This window comes from Salvelinus namaycush, chromosome 26, assembly GCF_016432855.1.
Source record: "Salvelinus namaycush isolate Seneca chromosome 26, SaNama_1.0, whole genome shotgun sequence".
Lineage (NCBI taxonomy): Eukaryota > Metazoa > Chordata > Actinopteri > Salmoniformes > Salmonidae > Salvelinus > Salvelinus namaycush.
Window position 1 is genome coordinate 31,395,504 of NC_052332.1, and position 27,909 is coordinate 31,423,412.

The 27,909-nt window shown below is 40.7% G+C and overlaps 4 protein-coding genes across 5 annotated transcripts; 1 reads left to right on the plus strand and 3 right to left on the minus strand.

Annotated features, from left to right (window-relative positions):
* Positions 1-582: 582 nt before the first annotated feature.
* Positions 583-4,184, minus strand: LOC120021668 (high mobility group protein B3-like). The gene is made up of 5 exons (XM_038965489.1): positions 4,097-4,184; positions 2,316-2,522; positions 2,019-2,164; positions 1,598-1,772; positions 583-1,448 (listed from the first exon to the last, which is right to left on the minus strand). The coding sequence occupies exons 2-5, from the start codon at positions 2,463-2,465 to the stop codon at positions 1,314-1,316; spliced, it is 606 nt and encodes a 201-aa protein (XP_038821417.1). The 5' UTR covers positions 2,466-2,522; positions 4,097-4,184; the 3' UTR covers positions 583-1,313.
* A 918-nt stretch (positions 4,185-5,102) lies between these two features.
* Positions 5,103-7,356, minus strand: LOC120021522 (protein EOLA1-like). The gene is made up of 2 exons (XM_038965313.1): positions 6,771-7,356; positions 5,103-6,650 (listed from the first exon to the last, which is right to left on the minus strand). The coding sequence occupies exons 1-2, from the start codon at positions 7,027-7,029 to the stop codon at positions 6,436-6,438; spliced, it is 474 nt and encodes a 157-aa protein (XP_038821241.1). The 5' UTR covers positions 7,030-7,356; the 3' UTR covers positions 5,103-6,435.
* A 416-nt stretch (positions 7,357-7,772) lies between these two features.
* Positions 7,773-13,260, minus strand: LOC120021407 (transmembrane protein 185-like). The gene is made up of 7 exons (XM_038965164.1): positions 12,895-13,260; positions 12,163-12,339; positions 11,794-12,001; positions 11,559-11,642; positions 11,266-11,442; positions 11,002-11,125; positions 7,773-10,847 (listed from the first exon to the last, which is right to left on the minus strand). The coding sequence occupies exons 1-7, from the start codon at positions 12,930-12,932 to the stop codon at positions 10,603-10,605; spliced, it is 1,053 nt and encodes a 350-aa protein (XP_038821092.1). The 5' UTR covers positions 12,933-13,260; the 3' UTR covers positions 7,773-10,602.
* Positions 13,261-15,809: 2,549 nt separating this feature from the next.
* On the plus strand, positions 15,810-27,154 carry LOC120021368 (cysteine protease ATG4A-like). 2 transcript variants are annotated; one of them, XM_038965101.1, is made up of 12 exons: positions 15,810-15,869; positions 16,977-17,048; positions 20,026-20,124; positions 23,294-23,395; positions 24,191-24,263; positions 24,478-24,557; positions 24,777-25,012; positions 25,158-25,236; positions 25,350-25,495; positions 25,780-25,836; positions 25,920-26,031; positions 26,287-27,154. In XM_038965101.1, exons 1-12 carry the CDS (start codon positions 15,860-15,862, stop codon positions 26,349-26,351), a joined length of 1,131 nt encoding a protein of 376 aa, XP_038821029.1. In that variant the 5' UTR covers positions 15,810-15,859; the 3' UTR covers positions 26,352-27,154. The 2 variants fall into 2 exon arrangements, with proteins under 2 accessions (XP_038821029.1, XP_038821031.1); XM_038965103.1 differs by lacking the exon at positions 15,810-15,869 and adding an exon at positions 16,771-16,885.
* Positions 27,155-27,909: the final 755 nt, after the last annotated feature.

The window sequence follows — 27,909 nt, forward strand, 5'->3', positions numbered from 1 at the left end:
TACGACCTCCTCCACATCTCCTGATGTACTGGCCTGTCTCCTGGTAGCGCCTCCATGCTCTGGACACTACGCTGACAGACACAGCAAACCTTCTTGCCACAGCTCGCATTGATGTGCCATCCTGGATGAGCTGCACTACCTGAGCCACTTGTGTGGGTTGTAGACTCCGTCTCATGCTACCACTAGAGTGAAAGCACTGCCAGCATTCAAGTGACCAAAACATCAGCCAGGAAGCATAGGAACTGAGAAGTGGTGTGTGGTCACCACCTGCAGAACCACTCCTTTATTGGGGGTGTCTTGCTAATTGCCTATAATTTCCACCTGTTGTCTATTCCATTTGCACAACAGCATGTGAAATTTATTGTCAATCAGTGTTGCTTCCTAAGTGGACAGTTTGATTTCACAGAAGTGTGATTGACCTGGAGTTACATTGTGTTGTTTAAGTGTTCCCTTTATTTTTTTGAGCAGTGTAGTATGTTGCATAAAGTGGAATACATTTACAGCTAAAGAACGCACAACTTACAAAAATAAATAAAATGCAGTCCTTTCAAAGCATGGAAGAAATCAATTTGGAGCCACACAGAACTTAAAAATGTAATTATTTATTTTAAACCAGAGGTATCCTAAACATACAAAACAAAATTGCAGGTGCAAAGAAACTCCAAACTCGTCCAGATGTAGTGTCAATGTCAGTCAAGCGGGAGACATCCTCACATCTAAAAAGTCATTCCACTTAACCAAATGAAAAGAAAAAAAAAAAAAAACTTAGTCGTCATTCCTTTCAGCCATAACAAAGTGAAATGGATCAGCCTTGCTTCAAGCACAGATGTTTGTTATAATAGGTCAGGGCAACGTTAAATACCTGGTTGTCAGACTGGACATCTGCCTGAAGTCTATGGATTGTGTGTCTAGATACAGATAAACACTGGTTCAAGTCCCTCAAACACAAACTTACAATTCCATGAAATGAACATCCCAATAAAATAGAACAATTAAATAAAATCTATTTCAATAGCCATATGGTAGCACACACACGCCACCTTACACATCTTTTAGGAGTTAAAGGGTATGAACTCTTATGCTATTGCTTTAAATAGGCTTGTTCAACTGAGAAAAACAAAAAGGGATCAGGACAACACTGATAGAGCACAGTGTTAAAGACCCAAAGGACAAACAAAGTTAACTACAGGGAGAAAATAGTTTCAAACCAATTGGATGTTTTGGTCTAGGACAACTGGACCCTACAGATGAGTCTGCTCACCAGCCAGTGTCTTATCCAAACACAATACCATCTTCTAATTTGTCAAAGAGGATTAATCATCATCCTCCTCTTCCTCATCCTCGTCATCATCGTCGTCATCGTCATCCTCGTCATCATCGTCTTCAGCCTTCTTTGATTTAGAGGCTCCTGCCCCACCCACTTTTCCTCCTTTGTAATCTGCCACATCCTAGAAACCATAAACAAAAGTCTTAATCCACAGGTTTTGCAATATTTAGCTAGTGATTCCTTGCCATGTGACACCACAGCCAGAGCACAGTGGTAAAATCCCATTAAATTGCACATTTGAGACAAATACAGAGTTCTCAACGGCGTTACCTTTTGGTATTTTTCCTTGAGTTTGTTGGCTTTGGCAAGATACGGCTGCTTATTGGAGTCTGTCAAGTTGTTCCACATCTCACCAAGCTTCTTGGCCACATCCCCAATGCCAAAGCTTGGGTGTTGGGCTTTGATCTTGGGACGCTGCTCAGCACAGAAAACAAAGAATCCCGATCTGTAAGAGAAGAAATGTGGTCTTTACAGATTGTTGCAGGCCTTGAAAAGGAATCATATTGTTGTGAATTGTCTACAATAAGCAGCATATATCAATATACAATCAATATCACTTCAAATACAAATTGCTTCAAAAGCACAACTAATTCAAATGAATCTGAAGACACCTACATGAAATAGTGCAAGATGGTAGTTAAATGAATTAACAATTCTATAGATGATTACGGAGTTTTAGGAATAGACATACGGAGGTCTCTTTGGTGCATTAGGATCCTTCAGTGCCTTCTTGCCCCTCTTCCCAGGAGGACCATAGCTCGTCATTTCCGAATCATAGCGAGCTTTGTCCTGCTTGGCCTGGTCCTCAAACTTTGACTTCTCCTTTGGAGACATTGTCTGAAAAACAAGTGGCAAGTAAAATGTTAAGATGGCATAGCGATGGATATGACTGGACTACGCTTGCCTAATACCATTATGTTGGAAAATAATGATCATGACAAAATTGTTTCACACTGAAATACTTAAACGTTTCATGTTGCTCCTCTACCTTCCATCTTCCAGAGCACTTCTTGGAAAACTCTGAAAAGTTCACTGGGATCTCTGGATTCTTATTTTTGTGTTCTTCTCGGCAGGTTTGAACAAAGTAGGCATAGGCAGACATCTTGCCCTTCGGCTTACGAGCGTCACCTTTGGCCATTCTGAAAAATGGTGGATGTTCTCTTGCACCACCAGAATATCTATCTTCCCCCAGCTCCTACAAGACAAAGACATTAAAGCTAAATTAACACGCTCTCGCTCCGGAGTCTGGAACCCAAAAGCACATCACAATGATCCTTCTATGACGGGCAAATTTCCTGACAGTTTATACTTAAGTATTTCAAGACAAGATGCCCTGCTATTCCCATAATACAAGTTTAGTGGTATGTATGAAGATGTCAAGGACTGCACCTTGAAATATTCTCAAGCTATTGTGCAGTTAATTTATTTAATCGTATTTTGTTGGTTAGCCCACACCGACCCACACAGTGGCTTAAAGGTAGGTTCAAAAAGTACTGTAAAAAGTACTGTAAAAAGTAGGCCTGTTAAAGCAGATTTTTAGATCGCAATGCTGCCTGGATTGTTTAAAAAAATGAATTCTACTTTAAATTCAAAGTAGAAAATATGCTAGTTGATTCAAGAGATATTTAGGCTACTCATATCATCCACCGTCAAACCGCACATCCGAGATTAGGCTAATTTAAATCAATTATTTTTAGTGCATGTGTTGGTGATGCAACTCAATATAGGCCTACGTGCGGTTAGAAGCGAATTCCTCACCAGGAATTACTCATCTTCCATTTTGTGCAATAAATTCTCATGACAGAAACTGTCCTTTAATTTGATAAACATTTCGTGTTTTGTATTTCTCTCCTTCCCAAAAAGACCCATTAACCACATTTTAACACAATTCTAAAGGCGCTTGTATGGGGACTGTATTTGGTGCCGAATGAAGGGTAGATCTCCTATAGGAGTGCATTGATTAAAATGGCTTCGGCTTCCCTGCTAGGGGAAGGCTTAACAACAAAGCCACTCAGACACAGCCACGGATTACAAATGGCACGGGAACAATGTCAACGCATTACATGCGTTCTGATCTCAATCGTTTGATCAACTGAAAATGCTTCTTTCGATTTCTATAGGCCTATACATTTCATTTCCAAACGCGGACATTTTATCAGCTTGTCAAAGTTCTCCAAGCACCGCCCGACGCACAGCTGAGCTGTCAGTAACAAAGGCTGTACAAGCCAGCCATGACTGGTATAGCGATGGCAGCACCGAGTCAAACACAGCAAACTCAAACCAGAAGGAGACGCAAAAGAAAACTAAATAACATTTTCGACATCGAGGGAACGAAAATGCATCGGAGATTAAAACAAATTGGTGTCGTTTCATTAGATTGTCAGTCTTGAAATAACATTTGATGGCTGATTGTAGTCGTTCAATGGCCAGCCATTTTAATGCACTTATATGTTCGATAATGAACAGTCTAAATTAAAATATATATATATATATTTTTTTTTTAAGACTTAAAAAAAAAAAAAAAATCACAACTCTGAATCGAACAAATTCAGATGCTTTTCAATATACAAATGTTACGTTTCGATAATCTACCCAAAGAACCAGATAATCATTTTTTATATATAAAAAGGCCACTAATTAAACTGTTAATGAATAGAAATATGAACACATTGTTAAGAATGAGGAAAAAGTATGCCAAAATATAAATTTCTTATAGGATGCCAATATATTCCAAACAATTGTTTTCAATAGGCCCTGTCGTCTGCCTACCTGTGTTTGTTTGAGCGCAGTCAGTCACACGATCCGACGTCCTTCCCTTTAACAGCTGAGTAGCACACACAGCCTCGCGCTAGCTGACTACGAGACCGGTCTGATTGGATAGTCGTTTCACATATTTGAAAGAACCTCCACTAGTATGTATTGGTTAGCACCTTGGAGAGCACATAATATATATTCATGACATCCCAACTTCAATTGGACCAACACGCAAAGCTTCTTGTCAAAGCTAAACGTTTATGTAAACTTACAATATGCAACATCTTTCCTTCAGAAATCGAATTCTGTATAGGCTTAGAAATGGATTTTATGAACACAATGTTCACAAATGTAGGCCTATATAGGCTACACATTGTGTTGGTGGTAAAGTAAATAATGAAAAAAATGGGCATATGGCATAATTGAAAACTACCACACAGGTATATCATGAAGGGATGAGTAGGAAGAGGAGAAAGGATGAGACATGAACATTCTGCGGCTGTCTGTTTTGTTTTTGACATTTAGTTTCTTACAATATAGTGAAATAAATTAATCATTCTCGTGTGCCTATCTTTCCCCCAAATATACAGACCTAGAATGTTTGATCCATTTTATTTGGAATGTAACAATATGAACTGTGACACTGGGTGCGTTCGTAAATTCACTCTGGAGTGCCAGAGGGCACACACTCTGGGCGTTCGTAAATTCAGTGGACGCTCTGGTTGAGGAGTAGGGTTGATCTGAGCGTTCTGAACTCACAACGGCAGTCAAGCACCCAAACTAGCTTGCTAGCTACTTCCAGGCAGAAATTTGAGAATTCCTCACTGACCATTTTTCTTACCCTAGCAGAGCTGGTTAGGCTGTGTTCATGTTATCCAGAGCGTTGGTGACTAACTGTGCTGCTGGCAACAATTTAATTACGCTTTTTTGCGGACGTTTACTGACACCGGCCATATTCAATGGGTGTTGAATGCATCTGTTATTCTGCGCTCTGGCACAATCAGACGAGAGTGCTCTGAAATCGGAGTAGAATTAGCATCTTATCATTAGATGTCTACGTTGCATATAAAAAATATAATAAAAGTATGTGTGACATTTCAGTTACCAAAGACCGCGTCCTCGACTCACTCTGTATTGGTATGCGCTCTGGAGTCAAGGACAAAAAGTCGCATTCCAGATTCTTGCTCAGAAAACCATTTCCAAGAAACCACAGAAAGACACTGCTCAGACTCAAAATGCACCGGTGGATGCCAACTTGTACTACATTTCATTACCCAAAAGAATGTGGACCATCGTAGAGAGCGATATTATAGAATCATATCAAATGGGACCAGACCGGAATGTACATAGTGATAGACGAGTAGCTGTTCACGTCGGAGGTGCTGAAACGCACTGAACCACCCAAAATCTTTCAAACGACTGTCTTGAAGAGTTTTATGCACCAACTCAACATCTATGGCTTTAAAATAACTTTCCCTGGTATCGAGAGATCGACTTTCTCTAAGCACCTTTATTGCTGAGGAATACAAAGCATGCACGTCAAAGGCACCGTTGTTATGAATATCAAATGGTGTTGTGGTGGTTTCTGAGGCCTACATTTTGACATGTGACTTAATTTAATGACACTGATTTTTTTACCTTGCCGTTGCAATACTACTCCAATCCCAATTTCTGCCAAGGACTCAAACATCTCCTACCCCAAATGAAGAGATGTGTGCTGCTCAAATGCACGAGGCTTGGCACAGGAGGGAGAAGTTGGGTAACAGCAACAAGAACAGCGCTGGCCACCAGCATAGCCCAAGCTTGGCAGACACAGGCAACACAACTCTGACTAGGCTGAACTGCAGAGCTCCACTCCTAAGCACGTCAGCCATGTCGTTGGCCCCAGACGTCTGCACTCCAGCCCAGGAGGCTGAGCGGAGTGATGACAGCAGCAGCTCCAGCAGCCGCAGCACGGGCTTACTACCCAAGCTGATCTCTGTCCTCAAAGAGATATCTGGGGAGTTGCAGATTCAGAGGAATTCCCAAGCATCTTGTCAAGCCCAGCACCAGACCCACATGACCACCTTCAGTCTACAACTAATGATGGCAGGAATGGCACCCCCACCCTCTTTTACCCCCAGGGCTTCACCTCACAGAGCTCTAATGATTGCCCTACCTCCCATTCTCCCTGCAGACAGATTTAAATGAATAATAAATGCCTATTGCAACAAAGTTATGGGGTCAATATAAGAGTTTTAGACATGCAGGATATACAATCACATTCACAATGCAGTCCATTGGTAATTTATTCCACCTTAAAGCTCGTGTGTCATCTCTAGAAACGTGTTAGTATACATTATTTTACAACTACTCTACGCAGATGGCAGTAATTGTACTGGGATGTCCACTGTCCAAATGTCTTTGTGACCTCTGGCATAAAGGGGTTCCTTGAGCCAGCGTGGGTTTGACAGCTGTGTGAGGTGTTTCTCTGTGAGCCCAGTGAGCACTGCTGCCTTCTCCAGCTCCCTCAGATCCTCCTCTGGCACATTGTCAGAGCAGCACCAAGTCTCCCCCACCTCCACCAAGCCTGAAACAAGGAAATGACAGGGGGTTGGATATTCATCAACTCTAGTTTAAACCAAGCATGAGATGTGCTGTGTATGTCCTCCTTCCCAACTTGCTAAGTCATTCAAAAGTACTGTTTTACCTGCCACGACTCCACGGCCGAATCTGTCACCTGAAGCCAGAAGCTCCTCTATTTGCATATGGCTCATTCCAAGTGTATTGGTGAGCATGTCTCTCCACTGGTCGCCCTCCCAGTCCTTCTGCGCAATATGAATAGCTAGAGTGCAGTTTTCCATTGCGGACAACAAGGGGCGCCAACGTGTCTCAATACTTTTTACACCATTAAGTACTAACCCCGCGTACGGCTGCCTGAATGATAGGCAACCCACTTGTAATGTCATCTTCACCCAACGTGAATATGTTACAACCAGATGCTAGGTATTTTATCACTCTAAACCACTCGTAAGATACCACGCTAGTAAGTACAAATGGCTGTTGCACTCATCATAATCGCGCAGTCAATCGACCCCTTTTGTAGGTTCTGCGCTTGTGTCGCACTAATCTCTGGCTGACTGGCTGGCTACATGTATCCGACTGAAATTGTAAGTAACAATGGTTGACTTTTGTCTAGAGACCTTGGTATATCAAATGCAATTAACTCTACAAATCCTTGACGGAACCGTAAATGTAATTTTGAGCTACAAGACTAACTATAGACACTTCCTGTTTAAATCCAACAAAAACGTCTCAGGAAGGTAATGAGAGTTCCAAAATGTTTAGAATGGGAGCATAGTGCCATCTAGTGACTGACAAGTCCAAGGAATCCATTCATTCCATAATAGCTAGCATTCTACGTCCGTAGACGTCCAGTCATTGCGCTAACGCTAGTTAGCATTGGCTCGCGAAAATAACTTCATTCATACTGGACACATACTTAAAAATGGTATCCACGAGTTCATCGGACTCTGGGGAAGTAGATAAAGAGCCTCATTGCCAAAATCCAGAAGTATCCCTTTCGCTGTAAATTGCAACCGATCAGCAATCAAGTATACAATGCTAAAACAGACAATTATTTCCAAAAAGTATTCTTTCAATTTGAAATAAAGGTTAATGCATTTGACAAGACAAGGAAATTATGACCAGATACAATTTTAAATAACTTTATTGTTTGTTATTGGTTAGTTATCAGCCACTTGGAGCAAGTATATATTTAACATTTGTATTAAAGTGCTTGCCAGAAGAAAAAAAATAGCTATATTGTATGGTGGAGGGTAAGAAACAAGGTACAATAGAGGGGAAAGTATACCATTGGTCCATCCCCAGCCAGTGTTTTCAAATAAGTAATGCTTAACTCTCAGGCCAGCCGAGAGAGTGGTCACAGAATATAGACAAAACAAACAATGGGATATGTTAGAAGTTCAAAGGGGAATGGGGGGGGGGGGGTACCATTTTGTGTTAAGGTGAGAATTTCACCAAGAAAGCATTTTACACAGGTAAAATTATATAGAAGCAGCACTGCAGGTTCTCCTTTACTCATCACCCAATGCAGACCTGGCAAGGTAGAAGAGGCAGGCTGGTGGTTTACCCAGAATACTCAGGTTTAACTAAAAAAACAGCACACACTAGTAGGAACTTCGAGGTGAAGTTGTGCACCCTGAATCAGATTCATTATGGTAACAGCAAAGGTCAACTACTAGGCGCAACAATGATGTCATCCTGCCATATAAAAAGGGTTGCTAGAGGGACAAGGTTGTTGAGTAACTTAAATACACAGGACAAGACCTCAAGAACGCAAAACTATCCAAATACACATGTGTATTAGGGTATAATCCTATATCATACACTACTATATTACAACAAATGTTACTCAAAGTGTTAAATTATTTAATAAAACAAAAGAAAATATCCCCAAGTAGCAAGCTAATCTTAGATTTAAAACAGTTAGCCAATAAGCATGATCTTGGTACAGTATCATCCATTCAGTATCATCCAAGCGTTGATGCAAAGATTCAGGGTTTGCGAAATTTGCTAGCACAACTTCTGACACGCATATAATTCACATGATTCCAGTTAAAGGTGCAAGACATCTGAATATTAAAATCTCTTTGGAGATTTTGTTGGCCAAAACATCACAAGGGAAATAAAAAGTACTGTACAGTATATCATATCACATAAATGAAAAGTACTGTACAGTATATCATATCACATAAATGAAAAGTACTGTACAGTATATCATATCACATAAATGAAAAGTACTGTACAGTATATCATATCACATAAATGAAAAGGATCTTCTTGTTCCACTGTCAAAACAATAGAAAAACTCACCATGATATAAGAGTGCCTTTGGTCACACTTTATCTGGATAGTCCATCTGTAGATGCTCTAAAGATGTTCATACTACCAACTTCATATTTTCCCGAAAATCTACCAAGTTTAAATACTGAGAATAATTCATATTTATCCCTACAGTCCCGGGGAACACCGCAAAAACCAGAAGTGTCCATTTAAAGGGTTTTAAACCAAGACATGGTTACTGTGCCACCTTGTTGGCTTGGCTGCGTCACTATTTAAAGATTTCAGAGCAAATTAAACTGATATTTAGTAATGATAGTGTAACTGCGAAACAGGCCATTCATAAATTCATAGTGTTGTCATATTCCTCAATTAATTCAGCGCATTTCAGAAGTAGGCTAGTCTCGACAGAGTGCATTCATGGCGCACAGAGAGTACAGCATTGTCGAATCACGCAACATTTGTAACGTCAGTCAAACCAAAGTCAAAGTTGCTAAACTTGCTAGATAAACTCCAACGAATGACAGAATATGTCCTATGTTTGGCAAAATCGAGTTGATGATTATATAGCAGAAAAGCTCATGAATAACAGGGAGATGAAGAGTGGAAATCATTTAACATAAAGTATCTTAACGGGGACCAACTGTGTTTAAAAGATGTCCATATCTACTCTCATGCCGTTTGTTGATCACACATTCTCTACCGAAACTCACATGGGAAGCAAGGACGAGACCCCGCAGAGAAGCGGGGGAAATATTATTGCATTATTTTGACATGCATAGGTGAAAGACATCCTTTGATAATGCAACCTATGGATTACAGAATAAGGTCAGAATTTTGAGTTTCAGTGGGATTGGGACTGGATAGAAAAATTGCCCCGGCTCTAAGACAGGAGAAGATACAATTTTCCCTCGTGCCTCTGAATTGTGACAGAGATGCCTATGTAGTGAATTGTGCATAGGCCTATCAAATTTGTGACTGTCTTAAGAGTCACAATGACAGCTCAAAGAGGCACACATTATTTTATAGGCTATACTGTAGGGTTTAACTGCATTCGGGTCGAGTGTGCAGTCTGGCAGTGTCAATTATGCATGTGCTTTGAATTTATGGCGTCTTTATATTTAATAAATATGCTAGGCTAAAGGCTTCCATGCAACAACCTGTTTGGATAATGTGCTATTTAATTTTTTGCTAATCAGCTGCTGCACGTGTATTTTGTGGAATTGCATTAGTGCAACATTGGGGATTTTTTTTTGTTATTTCCCAGGTCTGGTCATTAAATCTTTTCAGGAAATGTGATGTATGTTCCCGGGACAGTTAATCCCTACTATTAACAAACTATCTGTTGATAAGCAACTGCTTGTTACAGTTAGGGTTAGAATAAGGTCTAGGGTTAAGGTTAGTACATAGTTGAAATGTTACTGATTGTGTGTACAGCATCTACAGATGGACTATCCAAATAAAGTGTTACCGTACCTTTTGTTCCACAAACTCTGCCATGGTTTTTAGTTTTTGCTAAAAAGTCAGGTCCGAATTCCAGTCCCACGGCTCACTAGGAGTGAGCCACATGGAAACTATGCTCTTCTGCCTCTTCTTTAAATGGGTGGTCAGTGCACCACAGCTGTCTGGTGCATGTGAAGTCCATCAAAGCTCTAGAGCAGTTGTTGCAAAGCTTTAATTTAGTCAGGCATGTCAATGCACAGTTTTGGAGGAGGCACAAAGTACTTCCCTGGGCTCTGTGTGATCACCACACCAGTCTTTTTGCGGAACATGGGGGCTATTTTTGGCGGGTCGTGTGCAGGCATCTCCACGGACACCTCAGCGTCCTCGTGGTGCAGGTCGTAGGAAACGTTCCCATACTCCCGCAGGAAGGGAAAGAGCTCAAGAAGAAACTGGCAGAAGTCTTTTCGGATGCCAAACCACCCTGTTAGAAAAGAGGAATACCAGTTAAAACAAATAGTTTGGAGAAATATTTGAGGAGTTACACTGACTGCATTCTCAGAAAAATAAAAAGGAACACTGCCTCAATATGACAATTATTTCTGTTGCACCGCTATCACCGTCGAGGAGTAACTCACAGTGGTTGCCTCCTTTCTGGCCAAAGGTCGTGGCCATCAGAGTCACCAGGGATAGCCAGAGAGGCACGAATACTGACACATAGCTGGAGCCGTAGTGGCCATCCAATTTATGGACCAACAGGATCTGAAGAGCCAACGACGGAGACAACAATAAAAACAAGACAAACAGGGCAACAAAAAAAAACTATTACTTTCCCAACTTCTGACCTTCTGCAGCTCTCTGACCACAATAGTAGCTGAAGGATGGATGACATGACCACATACCTCAAAAGTTAGCAATGGTACAACGATTGTCATCCAGCTGATCGCCATGGTGATGTGAGTACGCCGTTGCTCTGCAATGAGGTCCATAGACCGCAGAAAGAGCACTGACCACACAATGTAGTAGAGTACCACAAGGCACAGGAAGGACATGACGATCCACAGTGGCACACAGACAACCTGAACAAAATAACATGAAAAAAATAAAATACAAATAATGTCAACATATATTTTACAACTCGCTGTAAAAGTTGTACTAAATTCCCACCTAGATATTAGGCAGGTTGTTCTCTTACCAGCCAAGGCCAACTGATGATTTTATCTAGTCGCAGGGCAATGAAGATAAACTGAAGAATATTGACCGAGCACAAGATCTCCAACTGATACAAAGAGAGATAGGAAGAACAGAGTAAACAGGTGAAGAGGGAGAACAAGGGATGTAGACAAGTATACTATATTCACCAATATCTAGCCTAAATAGACTATTTGAGAAAAATAACATCCTTATGACTGATATAATGCCAGACTGACCTCTAGAGAGCGATCATGCCGGAAGCCCCACACACAGGCTGCAACAGAGACAGGTGAGACAAAGAAGAGGGGCATGAAGACCAGCAGCCAGAAGTGAGTGCCCCTCTCCACACGGTCACACACCAGCACCTCAAAGGTGAGTAGGAGCAGGTGGATCCCAACAGCAATCAGCATGGCCTTGAACTCCACACAGGTTTCACCCTCAGCCCTGCATGACAGGCACAGTAAGATAAGACATACTAGTCAGCAGTGATAGCTATCGCAACCGGACAGCTTTCTCATTAGGACAATTTGATATTGATAAGACAGCCACACTGACAACAAAAAAAACCTACAAAAGAGTAAAGTATTTTTGTTTAAAAAGCCCACCTGTACTGTGGGTTGTGGGCCCAGACGCCTGTGCCCACTGAGGCACCGATGATGACCGTGAGCTTCCATAGCCATATGGGGGCAAAGACAGCCCAATAACTCCATTGGATGATGCCATCCAGACGCAGCGACAGCAGAACCGAAAACAGCAGCAGGCAGGCATAGATGAGGAACTTACTAAATGAGGAGAAAAACAATTATCCCCATTAATCTATTCAGCAATCAATTTAGCTTGTTACTCATCATCATTGGTACAAAAATGCGCCCCCCAATGCTATTCCAGATCAAGGAAACTGAACTATGTGGAGTTAGCCATTTAGGCCATTCAGTTGGTTAGTTATCTAGCTAGCTGGCATGCAATAACTAACTAACTAACTAATACAAAACGACTGACAGCAACACACGACAGGGCTGGATAGAAAGCCAACAACATTTGCTAAAATAGCTAACGTTAACTTGCTAGCTTATGCTGTTCTTCCCCAATATAATAGTTAGCTGACCTTACCAGTTACCGAAGCTGCTAGCTAACGACGTTTAGTTAACGTTAGATGTTAGCTAGTTAGTTCGTTCTGTCATGATTCACCGGTTCAGATTGCCTACTACTATTCAGTCATTGACTGTCTAACTAGCTAACGTTATCTGGCTAGGCGCTTTCCAACACAGATATGCTGGCTAGCTCTAACGTCGTTAGTTAGCATAGCCGTAGAGACGTTATATTGCACTTTACGTTACCTGGGGTTGAAATCTTGGAAGAATCCCCGAAGATTCATGACTATAGCTTATAATCGTCTAAACCATTATTTGTATTAATGCAATCACGCATCAAGAGGATGTTTTTAAATCAGGCAAAAAGTTAGCTTGCTTGCTTACTAGCCCTCTATCGCGGTTCACGTAGATGCAGACGGAATGTCCATGGTAGTGTTGTTAAGTGCCTGGCACTAGGGGGTCAGCATCGTGTACAAAAGTAGTAGGCTAACTGCCAAATACAGTACAGGTTTAGAAACGGTCTGTGCTACTACCACTGGCAACAAATGTAGCTAGCTTTGTAGCTCAATGAGCCATACAGCCCGCTAGTTGCCGAGTTCGAGACACTGAGGTATCATAAGAACGAAAGCATAACAACCATGATGTATCATGGGTAAATTGTGACTGACTGATCTACAAATAATAATGAGTTGTTATTTATGATGCAAGGTGGTTTGTAGATCAGTCAGTCAGCAGTCGCCTGCACTGTCGCCTGCAATGTCGAACAAACCCACAATGGTATATTCTGATTGACATAAAACAAATATTCAATTTTTTTTCTGATTGACATCATCTTGGTTACCCTGAAGTACAATTATTTCGTTAAAGTGTGTCATTTCGCCGTTTCATGTCCATGAGAATCTGTCCATGAGAGATTATGACTGACACAAAAACGTTACAGTTTGCTGAATAATACATTGTAGCCATAGACAGTGTAACCCCACGCAGAAATATAATAGGCGGATGTTTTACAGGATCAAGACAATGCACATGTATATTTTACGAATGGGGAAGAGATATCTCTAGCAAATTATCCCATAAGAATTATTTATCAATTGGTGAAAAAAATACAAAAACCAGAGTACCATGTAATGTTTTGATATCTGGAAACACCAGCTTGGTTTCGTTATGTTTTTGGCTGATGTAGTTTATAATGGTTCATGTTATTTGTCATGGATGACAAACACATTTGAACTCCATTACCCAAGAGGTAATCCTGTACGTTTGTATCCTGCACGTTTGTATCCTGCCATTTACCACTTATGTGAAGCTAGCCACTATAAGGATTAGCCAGCCCCAACGGTGGAATTTGCGGTTCAGCTTCAAAATAAAGGCCTTCATTGAAAGTGACGCAAATGGATACAAATAGTGGAATCATGCCATATTGGGGCTACATAATGCTAAACAAAGTTGAAATGTTGTTATATAAATTAAACAAAAAACAATAATTAGTTAATTTAACAAAACATTTACAAATCACCTGAAGTCGCACTGTGGATGTATTAGACTTCAGAATTGCGTTTGGAGCATTTTTACAGTGCGCTCCAAGTATTGGGACAGTGACAATGTTGTTGTTGTTTAGGCTCTGTGCACCAGCACTTTGGATGACTTTGAAATGATAAAAGGACTATGAGGTTAAAGTGCAGACTGTCAGCTTTAATTTGAGGGTATTTTCTTCCATATTGGGTGAACCGTTTAGAAATTACAGAACATTTTGTACATAGTCCCCCCATTTTAGGGGACCAAAAGTATTGGTACAAATTCACTTAGACGTGTATTAAAGTACAAAAACAAATGTTATTTGGTCCCATTTTCATAGCACGCAATGATTACATGTTCTACAAACTTGTTGGATGCATTTGCTGTTTGTTTTGGTTGTGTTTCAGATTATTTACAATAGAAATGAATGGTAAATACATGTATTGTGTCATTTTGGAGTAACTTTTATTGTAAATAAAAATAGAACATGTTTCTAAACACTTCTACATTAATGTGGACACTACCATGATTAATGAATGAATTGTGAATAATGATGAGTGACAAAGTTACAGACATAAAAATATCATACCCCCAAGCACATGAGGTTGGTGGCACCTTCATTCGGCTCGTGATAATGGCTGTTTTAGCATTTTAGCATAGGTGGAATGGTATCAAATACTTTAAATACATGGTGTCCAGGGATTCTGGGGCGGCAGGTAGCCTAGTGGTTAGAGTGTTGGATTAGTTACTGAAAGGTTGCAAGATTGAATCCCCGAGCCGACAAGGAAAAATCTGTCGTTCTGCTCCTGAACAAGGCTGAACCCACTGTTCCTAGGCAGTCATTGAAAATAAGAATTTGTTCTTAACTGACTTGCCTAGTTAAATAAAGATAAAATAAAAAAATTCAATTTGCACTATTCCAGTCATTATTATGAGCTGTCCTCCCCTCAGCAGCGTCCCGTGCCCCCAAGACATGCTAACCTCTCACCATTACAATAATGGAAGGTTAGCCTTTTTTGGAGGGGGTATGAAATGTATACCTTTGTAACCTTCTCACTTATCATTGTTCACAATTCATTCAGGATTAACCTTAATCATGGTTGACAACTGTCTTCAACCTGATCTTGACTATTGGATAGAGGCCTCATTGCTTTATCAGGTATGCAACATGGTCTCAATACAGTACTTTTTTTGCAATATGAATGTCCAATACACATAGTAGGTTAACTGGTAAGCTTAATGTGGCTCATTTCACAGTGGTTTCAGAGTCTGGCAATTACGACGCTAATATTTGTGTAATCTCTTCACAGTTGTGCTCTGTGGGTGTCACTGAGTAGACTGATACTCAATTTGATTGATCCACAATCCATTGGTAAGGCTGTACAGTGACGTATATTCATGTCCCCAATGCAATTCTGAGATATAATACATACACAGTGCGATTTCAGCTGATTTTGACTTTTGTTTTGTCAAATTAACTAATTATTGTATTTTGTTGAATTTATATAACAACATTCCAACCTTGTTTAGCATGATCTAGTCCAAATATGGCATGATTCTAATATTTGTATCCATTTGCATCGCTTTAAATTAGGGACTGTTATTTTGAAGGCTAACCGCAAATTCCACTATTGTGGCTAATCGTTATTGTGGCTAGCTTCAGATAGGTGTTTTCACCGATGACAGCCGCAGGATGGAGGCAGGTAATAGCCACTAAAAATATTACTTTATTCACATATTGTGCGCCTTTCACTTAGTCCCTTACATGCATTGACAAATCGTGCTGCCATTGGGTCAAAAATGTATTTTCTATAGATGTTGGTCGTTACAACCGACCATGGCTGATGTACAAGTTTAGCCATTGCATTGTTTCTTTGGTGGCCTGTTTTGCTTAATTGTCTACCCGGCGGCTTTCATAACATTTTGAAAGCAGGGCATTGTCAGTGAAAAGTACTTCATGCTTTTCTGAAGTGGGATGAGATTTGTTTTCCCAGAGTGAGTAAGGATGTTATATAATTTGGTCACATACAGTATTGTAATGTAGTAGTTCAACCTAGCCAGTAGATCCGACCTGCTTGCTTAGAAATGCACTAAGGTCAGACAGGCTTCCTGTGTAGATTAAGACGCTGGTGCCAGAAATATCTCGGGAAAAATATCTCAATCCAGGAATGAGAACTGCGTTGTACTTCGAATTGTCCCATTAACCCAACTGTTACACTGAGAAGATTGAACGACTACTATTAAACTAGCAGTCGTTTAATCTTCTTGGTTTAATTTAGATAATGGGATAATTCTGAATACAACGGTACGATTCCTGAGACATTTATCGCACTGCTTTCGCGGGTCTTAATGTACACAGGAAGCCTGTTTCGACCCTAGTGCCGCTGTAAAAAAGTGGGTTGGATCTGCTGGCTATGTACAACCTACATTATTGTGTGTGTGTGATCTGGCAATTACAAATAATTCAGCGAACCTAAATTATGTCAAATTGCAGCTATCACCGCATATGAAAAAATGGTGTAAAACTATATTAACTAGTGTATCTCACATCATGTATGTTTCTTGACAAGTTTTTTTCATGTCTCCCCTTTTCCATTTCTCGTTGAAGTATTAGCCAAGTATGAAAACCAGATAAACGTGTTTTCGGAGTTCCTTGAAGACTTGCCTGACACAGATGAACCTGTGTGGGTTTTAGGAGAGTGTTACAATGCTAAAACAGGTAGACTGGCATCTTCTAGCAGTCATATTGTGATGTATATGTGGGGGGAAACTGAATGAAGGCATGACAGTCTTTCATGTTGTGTTCACAGGAAAGACGGAGCTACTATCAGACGTCCACTCGCGGTTATGGTTTACCTACAGGAAAAAATTCTCTCCCATAGGTGAGTGAAACGGGCAGATGTTATGTAAATCTGATTGTTGGCTACCCAGCTAACAATTCTATGGAGAGAGAGAGAATGTTTTTGTAATGTTCCCCTAATGTTTGAGTGTCCAGTTTTCCGTGAGTTAGGGGTATATTCTATCTATGTTGGCAACATCCTTCTGAGAACGTTTTTATAATGTTTTGGTGTTAAAAGTTAGGAGAACGTTCCCGTAATATCAAGCAGAACTTATCTAGAACATGGTTACAATGTTCTCAGAATATGCAACAATACTGTTCTAGATGTGTTTTATGGGACTTTGAAAGAACATTCCTGTGTCCAGTTTTCTGAGGGTTAGGAGAATATTCCGTCAACGTCCCACAAAACATACACAGAACATGGTTTCATGTTCTTAGAATGTAAGATATTAATGTTCTAGACACGTTTCATGGGAATGTTGCAAGAACATTTCTGTGTATCTGGTATCAGGATGGTCCCAAAGAAACTTTCTCCAAAATGTTTTGTTTCATTACACATCATGCCTTGTTAGTGTTGCCAAGCCCATCAAGCTCCTGATTGGTGAACCACTGATTCGTTCAAAAATATTTTTGTCTGTTGGTAAGGTTAGGGATATTCACACACACACAGTGCTTTTAACATAGTGTTTTCAACTTGCATATTTTACACACTTTGCCAAACATGATTACGTTGTGTATGTTCATATATATACAATAATAATTATGCAAATATTTTATTGATCATAGTGATTCATGAGTATCATTAAAACAGGTTAATATGCCCCACCAATGTTAGACCACTATACAAAATGTAATTTAATTGCTGAAATAAGTAAGTAAAGTCAATGATGAGAATAGTCAGATTAACTGACACCTGACACAGACATATGGTGGCATGGCAGGTTGTGAGTTCAAATCCCAGTTGAGGACATGTTGAATAATAATTATTGTATAAATGAACATGCACAATGTAATAGAGGTCGACCGATTATGATTTTTCAATGCCGATACCCATACTGATTATTGGAGGACCAAAAAAAGCCGATACCGATTAATCGGACGTTTAAAAAAAAAAAATCTATTTGTAATAATGACAATTACAACAATACTGAATGAACACTTATTTTAACTTAATATAATACATCAATAAAATCAATTTAGCCTCAAATAAATAATGAAACATGTTCAATTTGGTTTAAATAATGCAAAAACAAAGTGTTGGAGAAGAAAGTAAAAGTGCAATATGTGCCATGTAAGAAAGCTAACGTTTAAGTTCCTTGCTCAGAACATGAGAACATATGAAAGCTGGTGGTTCCTTTTAACATGAGTCTTCAATATTCCCAGGTAAGAGGTTTTAGGTTGTAGTTATTATAGGACTATTTCTCTCTATACCATTTTTATTTCAAATACCTTTGACTATTGGATGTTCTTATAGGCACTTTAGTATTGCCAGTGTAACAGTATAGCTTCCGTCCCTCTCCTCGCTCCTACCTGGGCTCGAACGAGGAACACATTGACAACAGCCACCCTCAGCCACCCTTTTTTTCGCAAATGCGCTTTTGTTATATCATCTCCCGTTTGGCGAAGTTGGCTGTCTTTGTTAGGAAGAAATAATCTTCACACAGTTCGCAACGAGCCAGGTGGCCCAAACTGCTGCATATACCCTGACTCTGTTGCAAGAGAAGTGACACAAAGAAATTCATGTTAGCAGGCAATATTAACTAAATATGCAGGTTTAAAAAATATATACTTGTGTATTGATTTTAAGAAAGGCATTGATGTTTATGGTTAGGTACCTTTTTCGCGAATGCGCACCGCATCGATTATATGCAACGCAGGACACGCTCGATAAACTAGTAATATCATCAACCATGTGTAGTTAACTAGTGATTATGATTGATTGATTGTTTTTTATAAGATAAGTTTAATGCTAGCTAGTGACTTACCTTGGCTTCTTACTGCATTCACATAACAGGCAGGCTCCTCGTGGAGTGCAATGAGAGGCAGGTGGTTAGAGTGTTGGACTAGTTAACTGTAAGGTTGCAAGATTGAATCCCCGAGCTGACAAGGTAAAATTCTGTCGTTCTGCCCCTGAACAAGGCAGTTAACCCACCTTTCCTAGGCCGTCATTGAAAATAAGACTGTGTTCTTAACTGACTTGCCTAGTTAAATAAAGGTGTTAAAAAATATGTATTTTTTAAAAATAAAATATTAGAAAATACCGATTTCAGATTGTTATGAAAACTTGAAATCGGCCCTAATTAATCGGCCATTCCGATTAATCGGTCGACCTCTACAATGTAATCATGTATGTCATATGTACGTTGAAAACACTATGTTAAAAGCACTGTGTGTGAGTATCCCTAACCTTGCCAACAGCGTTACCCATAGACTTCCAGTCATTGCGCTATCTGCTACCATGCTTTTCAATACTAGCAGATATCCATAGACTTCCAGTCATTGCGCTAACGCTAGTTAGCATTGGTTCAGGAAACTACCTCTAACTTAATTTATACTGGACACAGAGACATAAAAAAACGGTATTCACAAGTACATCTGACTCTGGAGAAGATGATGAAGGGCCTCATTGCCAAAATCCCAAAGTATCCATTTAAGGGTGGCAGGTAGCCTAGCGGTTAGAGGCAAGCCAGCAACCGGAGGATTGCCAGTTAGAATCCCGGGATTGACAGGAAAAATATTTGGGAAGTAAACTGGCATCCAGAGGGTTGCTGGTATCAAATCCTAGATGCTATTGCCTGCCATTGTGCCTTTGAGCTAGGCACTTAACCCCCCACACAACAGCTCCCCGGTTGCCAAGCGTGGTCACCCGCAGCCACCCACACCTTTCCAAAACCTCTATATGTACATGTCTCTTTTGGAGGAGTTGGGTTAATAGCGGAAGTCAGATTTGTGTTGGACCTTGTGTGCAATTGACCAATTAAGTGCTCTTAATCTTAAGTGTCTATCTTGGTTTGATCCAGGGGGAACAGGCCCCTCTTCAGATGCAGGCTGGGGATGCATGCTACGCTGTGGGCAGATGATCCTTGCACAGGCTCTGGTATGCTCACAGCTGGGACGAGGTGAGGAGGGGACAGGATCATGCATGGGGTGGGGACGTATAGAACTGCATTAGCAAAGGGAGTATTTATACAGTGCATTCGGGAAGTATTCAGACCCCTTGACTTTTTCCACATTTTGTTACGTTAGTCTTATTCTAAAATGGATGAAATTATATTTTTTTCCTTATCAATCTATACACAATACCCCATCATGACAAAGTGAAAAATATTTGTTTGAAATGTTTGCAAATGTATTAAAAAAAACAACATATGCCTTATTTACATAAGTATTCAGACCCTTTGCTATGAGACTCAAAATTGAACTCAGGTACATCCTGTTTTCATTGATCATCCTTGAGATGTTTCTACAACTTGAGTCCACATGTGGTAAATTCAATTGATTGGACGTGATTTGGAAAGGCACACACCTGTCTATAGGCACAGATCTAGGGAAGGGTACCAAAAAATGTCTGCAGCATTGAAGGTCCCCAACAACACAGTGGCCTCCATCATTCTTAAATGGAAGAAGTTTGGAACCACTAAGACTCTTCCCAGAGCTGCATCCTGGCCAAACTGAGCAATCGGGGGAGAAGGGCCTTGGTCAGGCAGGTGACCAAGAACCTGATGGTCACTCTGACAGAGCTCCAGAGTTCCTCTGTGGAGATGGGACAACCATCTCTGTAGCATTCCATTAATCAGGCCTCTATGGTATAGTGGCCAGACGGAAGCCACTCTTCAGTAAAAGGCACATGACAGCCAGCTTAGACTTTGCCAAAAGGCACCTAAAGGACTCTCAGACCATGAGAAAAAAGATTCTCTGGTCTGATGAAACCAAAATTGAACTCTTTGTCCTGAATGCCAAGCGTCACATCTGGAGGAAACCTGGCACCATCCCTACGGTAAAGCATGGTGGTGGCAGCATCATGCTGTGGGGATGTTTTTCAGCGGCGGGGACTGGGAGACTAGTCAGAATCAAGGGAAAGATAAATGGAGCAAAGTACAGAGAGATCCTTGATGAAAACCTGCTCAGGACCTGGGGCGAAGGTACACCTTCCAACAGGACATCAACCCTAAGCACACAGCCAAGACAGTGCAGGATTGACTTTGGGACAAGTCTCTGAATATCCTTGAGTGGCCCAGCCAGTGCCCGGACTTGAACCCGATCGAACATCTCTGGAGAGACCTTGAAATTGCGGTGCAGTGATGCTCCCCATCCAACCTGACAGAGATTGAGAGGATCTGCAGAGAGGAATGGGAGAAACTCCACAAATACAGGTTTGCTAAGCTTGTTGCGTCATACCCAAGAAGTATCTAGGCTGTAATCGCTGCCAAAAAAAAGTGCTTTAAGAAAGTACTGAGTAAAGGGTCTGAATACTATTTTCTACATTGTAGAATAATAGTGAAGACATCAAAACTATGAAATAACACATATGGAATCATGTAGTAACCAAAAAAGTGTTAAACAAATTCTTCAAAGTAGCAGCCACCCTTTGCCTTGATGACAGCTTTACACACTCTTGACATTCTCTCAACCAGCTTCACCTATAAAGCTTTCCAACAGTCTTGAAGGAGTTCCCACATATGCTGAGCACTTGTTGGCTGCAATAAACAGGTGTGCCTTGTTAAAAGTTATATTGTGGAATTTATTTCCTTCTTAATGCGTTTGAGCCAATCAGTTGTGTAGGGTGGGTATACAGAAGATAGCCCTATTTTGTAAAAGACCATGTCCGTATTATGGCAAGAACAGTTAAAATAAGCAAAGAGAAACGTCAGTCCATTATGACTTTAAGACATGAAGGTTAGTCAATCTGGAAAATTTCAAGAACTTTGAAAGTTTCTTCAAGTGTAGTCACAAAAACCATCAAGCGCTATGATGAAACTGTCTCTCATGAGGACCACCACAGGAAAGGAAGACCCAGAGTTAACCTCTGCTATAGAGGATACGTTCATTAGAGTTACCAGCCTCAGAAATTGCAGCCCAAATTAATGCTTCACAGAGTTCAAGTAACACACATCTCAACATCAACTGTTCAGAGGAGACTGCGTGAATCAGACCTTCATGGTCGAATTGCTGCAAAGAAACTACTACTAAAGGACACCAATAATAAGAAGAGACTTGCTTGGGCCAAAAAACACAAGCAATGGACATTAGACTGGTGGAAATCTGTCCTTTGGTCTGAGTCCAAATTTGAGAATTTTGGTTCCAACCACCGTGTCTTTGTGAGACGTAGAGTAGGTGAACGGATCTCCGCATGTGTGGTTCCCACCGTGAAGCATGGAGGAGGAGGTGTGATGGTGTAGGTGTGCTTTGCTGCTGACACTGTCTGTGATTTTATTTAGAATTCAAGGCACACTTAACCAGCATGGCTACCATAGCATTCTGCAGCGATATGCCATCCCATCTGGTTTGCGTTTGGTGGGGACTATTATTTGTTTTTCAAAAGGACAATGACCCAACACACCTCCAGGCTGTGTAAGGGCTATTTGACCAAGAAGGAGAGTGATGGAGTGCTGCATCAGATGACCTTGCCTCTACAATCACCCAACCTCAACTCAGTTGAGATGGTTTGGGATGAGTTGGACCGCAGAGTGAAGGAAAAGCAGCCAACAAGTCCTCAGCATACGTGGGAACTCCTTCAAGACGGTTGGAAAAGCATTCCAGGTGAAGGTGGTTAAGAGAATGGCAAGAGTGTAAAGCTGTCATCAAGGCAAAGGGTGGCTACTTTGAAGAATCTCATATCAAATATATTTTGGTTTGTTAACACTTTTTTGGTTAATACATGATTTCATATGTGTTATTTCATAGTTTTGATGTCTTCACAACTATTCTACAGTGTAGAAAATAGTACAAATAAAGAAAAACCCTTGAATGAGTATGTGTGTTCAAACTTTTGACTGGTACTGTATGTAAAAGAAATTCTAAACCTTTTTTTGCTTTGTCATTATGGGGTATTGTGTGTAGATGAGGGGGGAAAACAATTTAATCAATTTTAGAAAATTAAATCAAAAACAAAATTTGGAAAAAGTCAAGGGGTCTGAATACTTTCCGAATGCACTATATGTGAAGGATTCATCTGGTCATGATATGTGTTCTACGATGTAATCAATTCAACAGTGAGAAAGAGAAAAGGGTTTTATTAGATAGGGTATGGGAATGACACAGTGATTGTGGCCTGTTTTCCTGCTGTAGCCTGGCGTTGGAGGGCAGAGGGAGGACAGCCGGAGAAGTACCATCGTATCCTCCACTGTTTCCTGGATAGGAAAGACAGCTGTTACTCCATACACCAAATGGGTAAGAGAGAGTCCTAGCCTAACCCTGCCTTTACCTTGGTCTGACCACACGTACAGTACCCTGAATCAGCAGATGAAAGAGTGTTTTCTATCACATTCCTATCATTTTCTGGATGACTGTCCTCAAAAGTAAAAATGTGTAACTTGAAGGAACATCAAATAGCATGATGAATCAATGACCGGCTAGACAGGCTAGAAAGAAGCGAAGACAAACCAGGGATGTAGGCCTGCAAAAATAGTTTGAATAGTAGGTGCAATTTCAAAAATTTTGTTGTGCATCATTCATTTTTTGGTTTGTTATGTCAGTCACTGACAGATATCACTGACAACTCAATTAGTCACTGACAACTCAATTCATGTCAGCTAACATTTGTTAGATTGGTAAATTAGTCTAGGGGCCAGCTATCTAAACTTGTGGTAATCTTGGTTGAATTACCAACCTGGCAGCCCCCATTGATTTTGTTAGTAACTCTCACTCAGATATCTTATTAAAAACTGCAAACATTTCTCTCCAACTTATGGCAAAATGTGTAGAATTTCAGGAAATAAGATGTAAAACGACACTTTTTTTCTCTGCCCCATGGAAAAATTTGTAGATTCAGGAAATTAACTCAAACTTTTTCTCTACGCTGTCAAGAGGGCCGCTAAAATGTTTTGCTCACAAGGTGAGGATATGGGTACGCAGACCCGCTAGCCACTGCGGCACGCCCATGATGAGTTCAGATGTTGTTGTGGCCCCCACCCCCATCAAAGTGGAGTGAACTTGGTTTTCATTTTTGGGTTTTTCTACTTGCAGCTCAGATGGGAGTTGGTGAAGGAAAGTCTGTAGGAGAGTGGTATGGCCCAAACACAGTTGCACAAGTGCTCAAGTAAGTATTTTCTATGCATGTTTTAAGACTGATCTATTCATATCTAATCTCTCGTGGACAGATTCACGTGTAAACGGGAAGTGACAACTTTCGAGAATTGTACTTCTGGGTAACCGAGATTAAATCATTTCAGAATATTTGATTGTCAGATGTTAGTAGTGTGACCTAGCACAAATAAGTTTGTGGCATAAATAAACCTATTATCTCTCGTCAGGAAACTTGCGCTATTTGATGACTGGAATTCTCTTGCTGTGTATGTGTCAATGGACAACACCGTGGTGATCGAGGACATCAGTACGTTTTTTTCCTCACTTGCTAAATATATACAGTGCATTCGGAAAGTATTCAGACCCCTTGACTTTTCCACATTTTGTTAAGTTACAGCCTTATTCTAAAATGTATTTAAAAAAAAGAATCCTCAGCAATCTATATACAGTACCCTATAATGACAAAGCGGAATCACAAAGCTGTTATTCCAAAGACACAAAGGTTTTCTTTCCATGTCCTTTCCAGAGAAGCAGTGTCGCCAGGCAAGCAGTGAGAGCAGATTGCGGCCGAGACCCTGTGGCTGGCAGGAACCCTTCACCTCTCGGGAAACACCAGAACAAGCCTGTTCTCACACGGATGGGAACAGAGCCACGACGTGTCCACATTCCCAGTCCCATTCTGACTGGAGACCCCTACTGCTGGTCATACCACTCCGCATGGGAATCAACCACATCAACCCTGTATACATCCAGGCCCTCAAGGTACTGGGCCATCAATGCTTTCTGTGATGGGATTGGGAATTTCTCTTATTATTCAATTGATACTAAACTACTATGCAATATTCCTGCATTTACTGTTGCCTTTAAATAGTTATACTGTACTGACTCCATGTGTTGTCCCATTCAGGAGTGTTTTAAAATGCCACAGTCCTGCGGTGTGCTGGGAGGAAAGCCCAATCTGGCCTATTACTTCATCGGCTTTGTAGGTGAGTCTAAGAGGAAACCGGAACTGAAGGTTCCCAAATAGGTAGTAACAAAAGGAGCTCAACCTGTGAGTTGTCTAGCCACCGTGTTCAGCAGGCCTTCTTGTGTCCTCCAGGAGAGGAGCTGATCTACCTGGACCCCCACACCACCCAGTCAGCCGTGGAGTCAGAGGCTGGCAGTGGAGTGGACGACCAGAGCTACCACTGTCTGAGGAGCCCACGTCGCATGAAGATCACCAACCTGGACCCCTCTGTGGCCCTGGTGAGAGCTGAACCCACACACCGACCACCACAACCTGTTATACCACTGAGCCTCCCATCTCATGGGCCTTGTTTTCATAGTTGATTTTTAAGTGCATGGTGGTGTGTTCTAAAAAGTTGCTCTAATGGGAATTTTGTATACTGTGGTGATGATTTTGTATACTGTGGTGATGATTTTGTATACTGTGGTGATGATTTTGTATACTGTGGTGATGATTTTGTATACTGTGGTGATTTTGCCACATAATTGCAAATCAAAATTCTGTCTTTTTTCCCCCCCCCAAGGGATTTTTTTGTAAGAGTGAAGATGACTTTGACAGTTGGTGTAACCTGGTCCAGCAGGTAAGAGTCATCCACTCAAGTCACAATTGGATGTAGATGGATATTGTCCGGTGGTTGAGACCCATGTCGTTGTCCTTTTTAAGGAGATTCAGATGAAGAGGAACCTGAGGATGTTTGAGCTGGTGGAGAATCACCCGCCCCACTGGCCCCCCTTCGTTCCTCCCACCAAACCAGAGGTTCAGACCACAGGGGCAGGTATGAGCTTACCCACCAGACAGATCCACTAATATTACACCAATAACAAGCAATCCTTGCTGCAAATATCAAGCTTCCACTCTCTGGTATTTCCCTATATTGTTTCGAAGTGACAGTATAGGTCTATACATGAAGTGCATTTATTTCTTGAACCTCATTGAAACTCCTATGTAGTGTTTAAACTCAACTGAAACATACTAACCAAAATGAAGTGTGTTGTGTCAAACTGATTACTGTTGTACTCTTTTCGAACAGAGTTCATCGAATCGACCGACAAGCTGTTTGAGTCTGAAGAGGAGTTTGAGATCCTCAACGTGTGAGCAGCCTCCCTTTCGCTCCCCTCCGCTCATTCCAGTGGATGATGGTGATTGGGTAGATTACCTTGGCTCCCATGTTCCATACTGTGCTGTAGAAGTGCCTCAGAAAAACACCAAGCACAAACTGCTTACCACTTTCCAAAAAAACACTAACAACCCAGCAAGAGACAATAAAAACTAGGAAAGATCCTAGACAACTTGAGACAGAATTTGTTATTTTTTACTTTTTTAAATTATTTATATTTCTTAATTTTGGGGGGGATAATACTTTTTTTAACTGCATTGTTTAAGGGCTTGTAAGGTCTACACCTGTTGTATTTGGCGCATGTGACAAATAAAATTTGATTTGAAGTCAGGAACATGGTGTATACAGTAAATACAAGCTTGGACTGTCTAATTTTTATGTTGTAACCAGGAAACAAAGCCAGAGACCATGGTTGTCTCTACATGAAACAGGCTTTCTTTGTCTGTGTTAGACTTGTTTAATGAACAAGAGAGACGGAAGACCGTTCAGATGCATGAACCGCATTGTACTGTAAGATGTACAGTGAGACTACACCTCTGCTGCAGCAGGGAAAGGACCTAGGTGAAGACAGGCACGAGGATATGTCTGAAGAAGCTATTTCCTCAGCACGCACTACCTCCTGACGCCAGGAGACAGAAATATGCAGACAGTGTTAAAATACAAAACATACAACTAATAACTTGTTTATTAAGAAAAGTGCCTCTGAAATATATTTGTGTTCAATGGTTGGGGAGGGTAAGGGTTTTCCCAAGGTGTGGGATGTGGAACACTCATGTAAATATGCCTGACAATAAAGATATTTCAACACTTTGCTGAGCCTCAGGGTTGATATTGCCTCTTAGCGCCATGTTCCTCACGTGTCATGTAGAAATGGAATGTGTAGACTAGAGCCTGGAGTGATCATTAGCAAAACTACCTCCTACTGTGATTAACCTAACCCTCCTCCCTCTTTTTCCGGCTAACCCTTGTCCACCGATTTGATTAGGATCTCTGTTTAGAGATATCTTTTTTACGGACTAATCTTCCAAAAGTCCTTAATGATGAATTGTACTACGATAGGATAGTTATTGTCCCTGTAACCCCACTGTATAAGTACTGATGATGGTAGCCTGAGGAAGGAACATTAACTATTACCTCTGTGGTGGAAATGGCATTATGCAGGTTTATAGTATTACCTGCTGTACATCCAGCCCAGTAAATGAAGACAAGCTGTGGATAACAGCATTAGCTATATTTTAATGGTATAATTACATCCATTAAAGGTATAAAAGCATTAAAGGGTGCAATCACCAGGGCCCAGATTCACAAAATCTTTAAGACATTTCTTAACTGCCATTTTTCCCTTAACTATAGATTTAAGAAAGTTAAGAAAAGTTGCTATTCCTCAAAAAGGTTATTGGAAAAAATCTTTAAATATTGTTCTGGAATTGCACAAACAAACGTTTTATTTTTTCTTAAGAGTTTTTGCGTAATAAATGTTTTGTGAATATGGGCCCAGGGCATGGTAATTAAATACAAATTAAGGCACATTTTTTT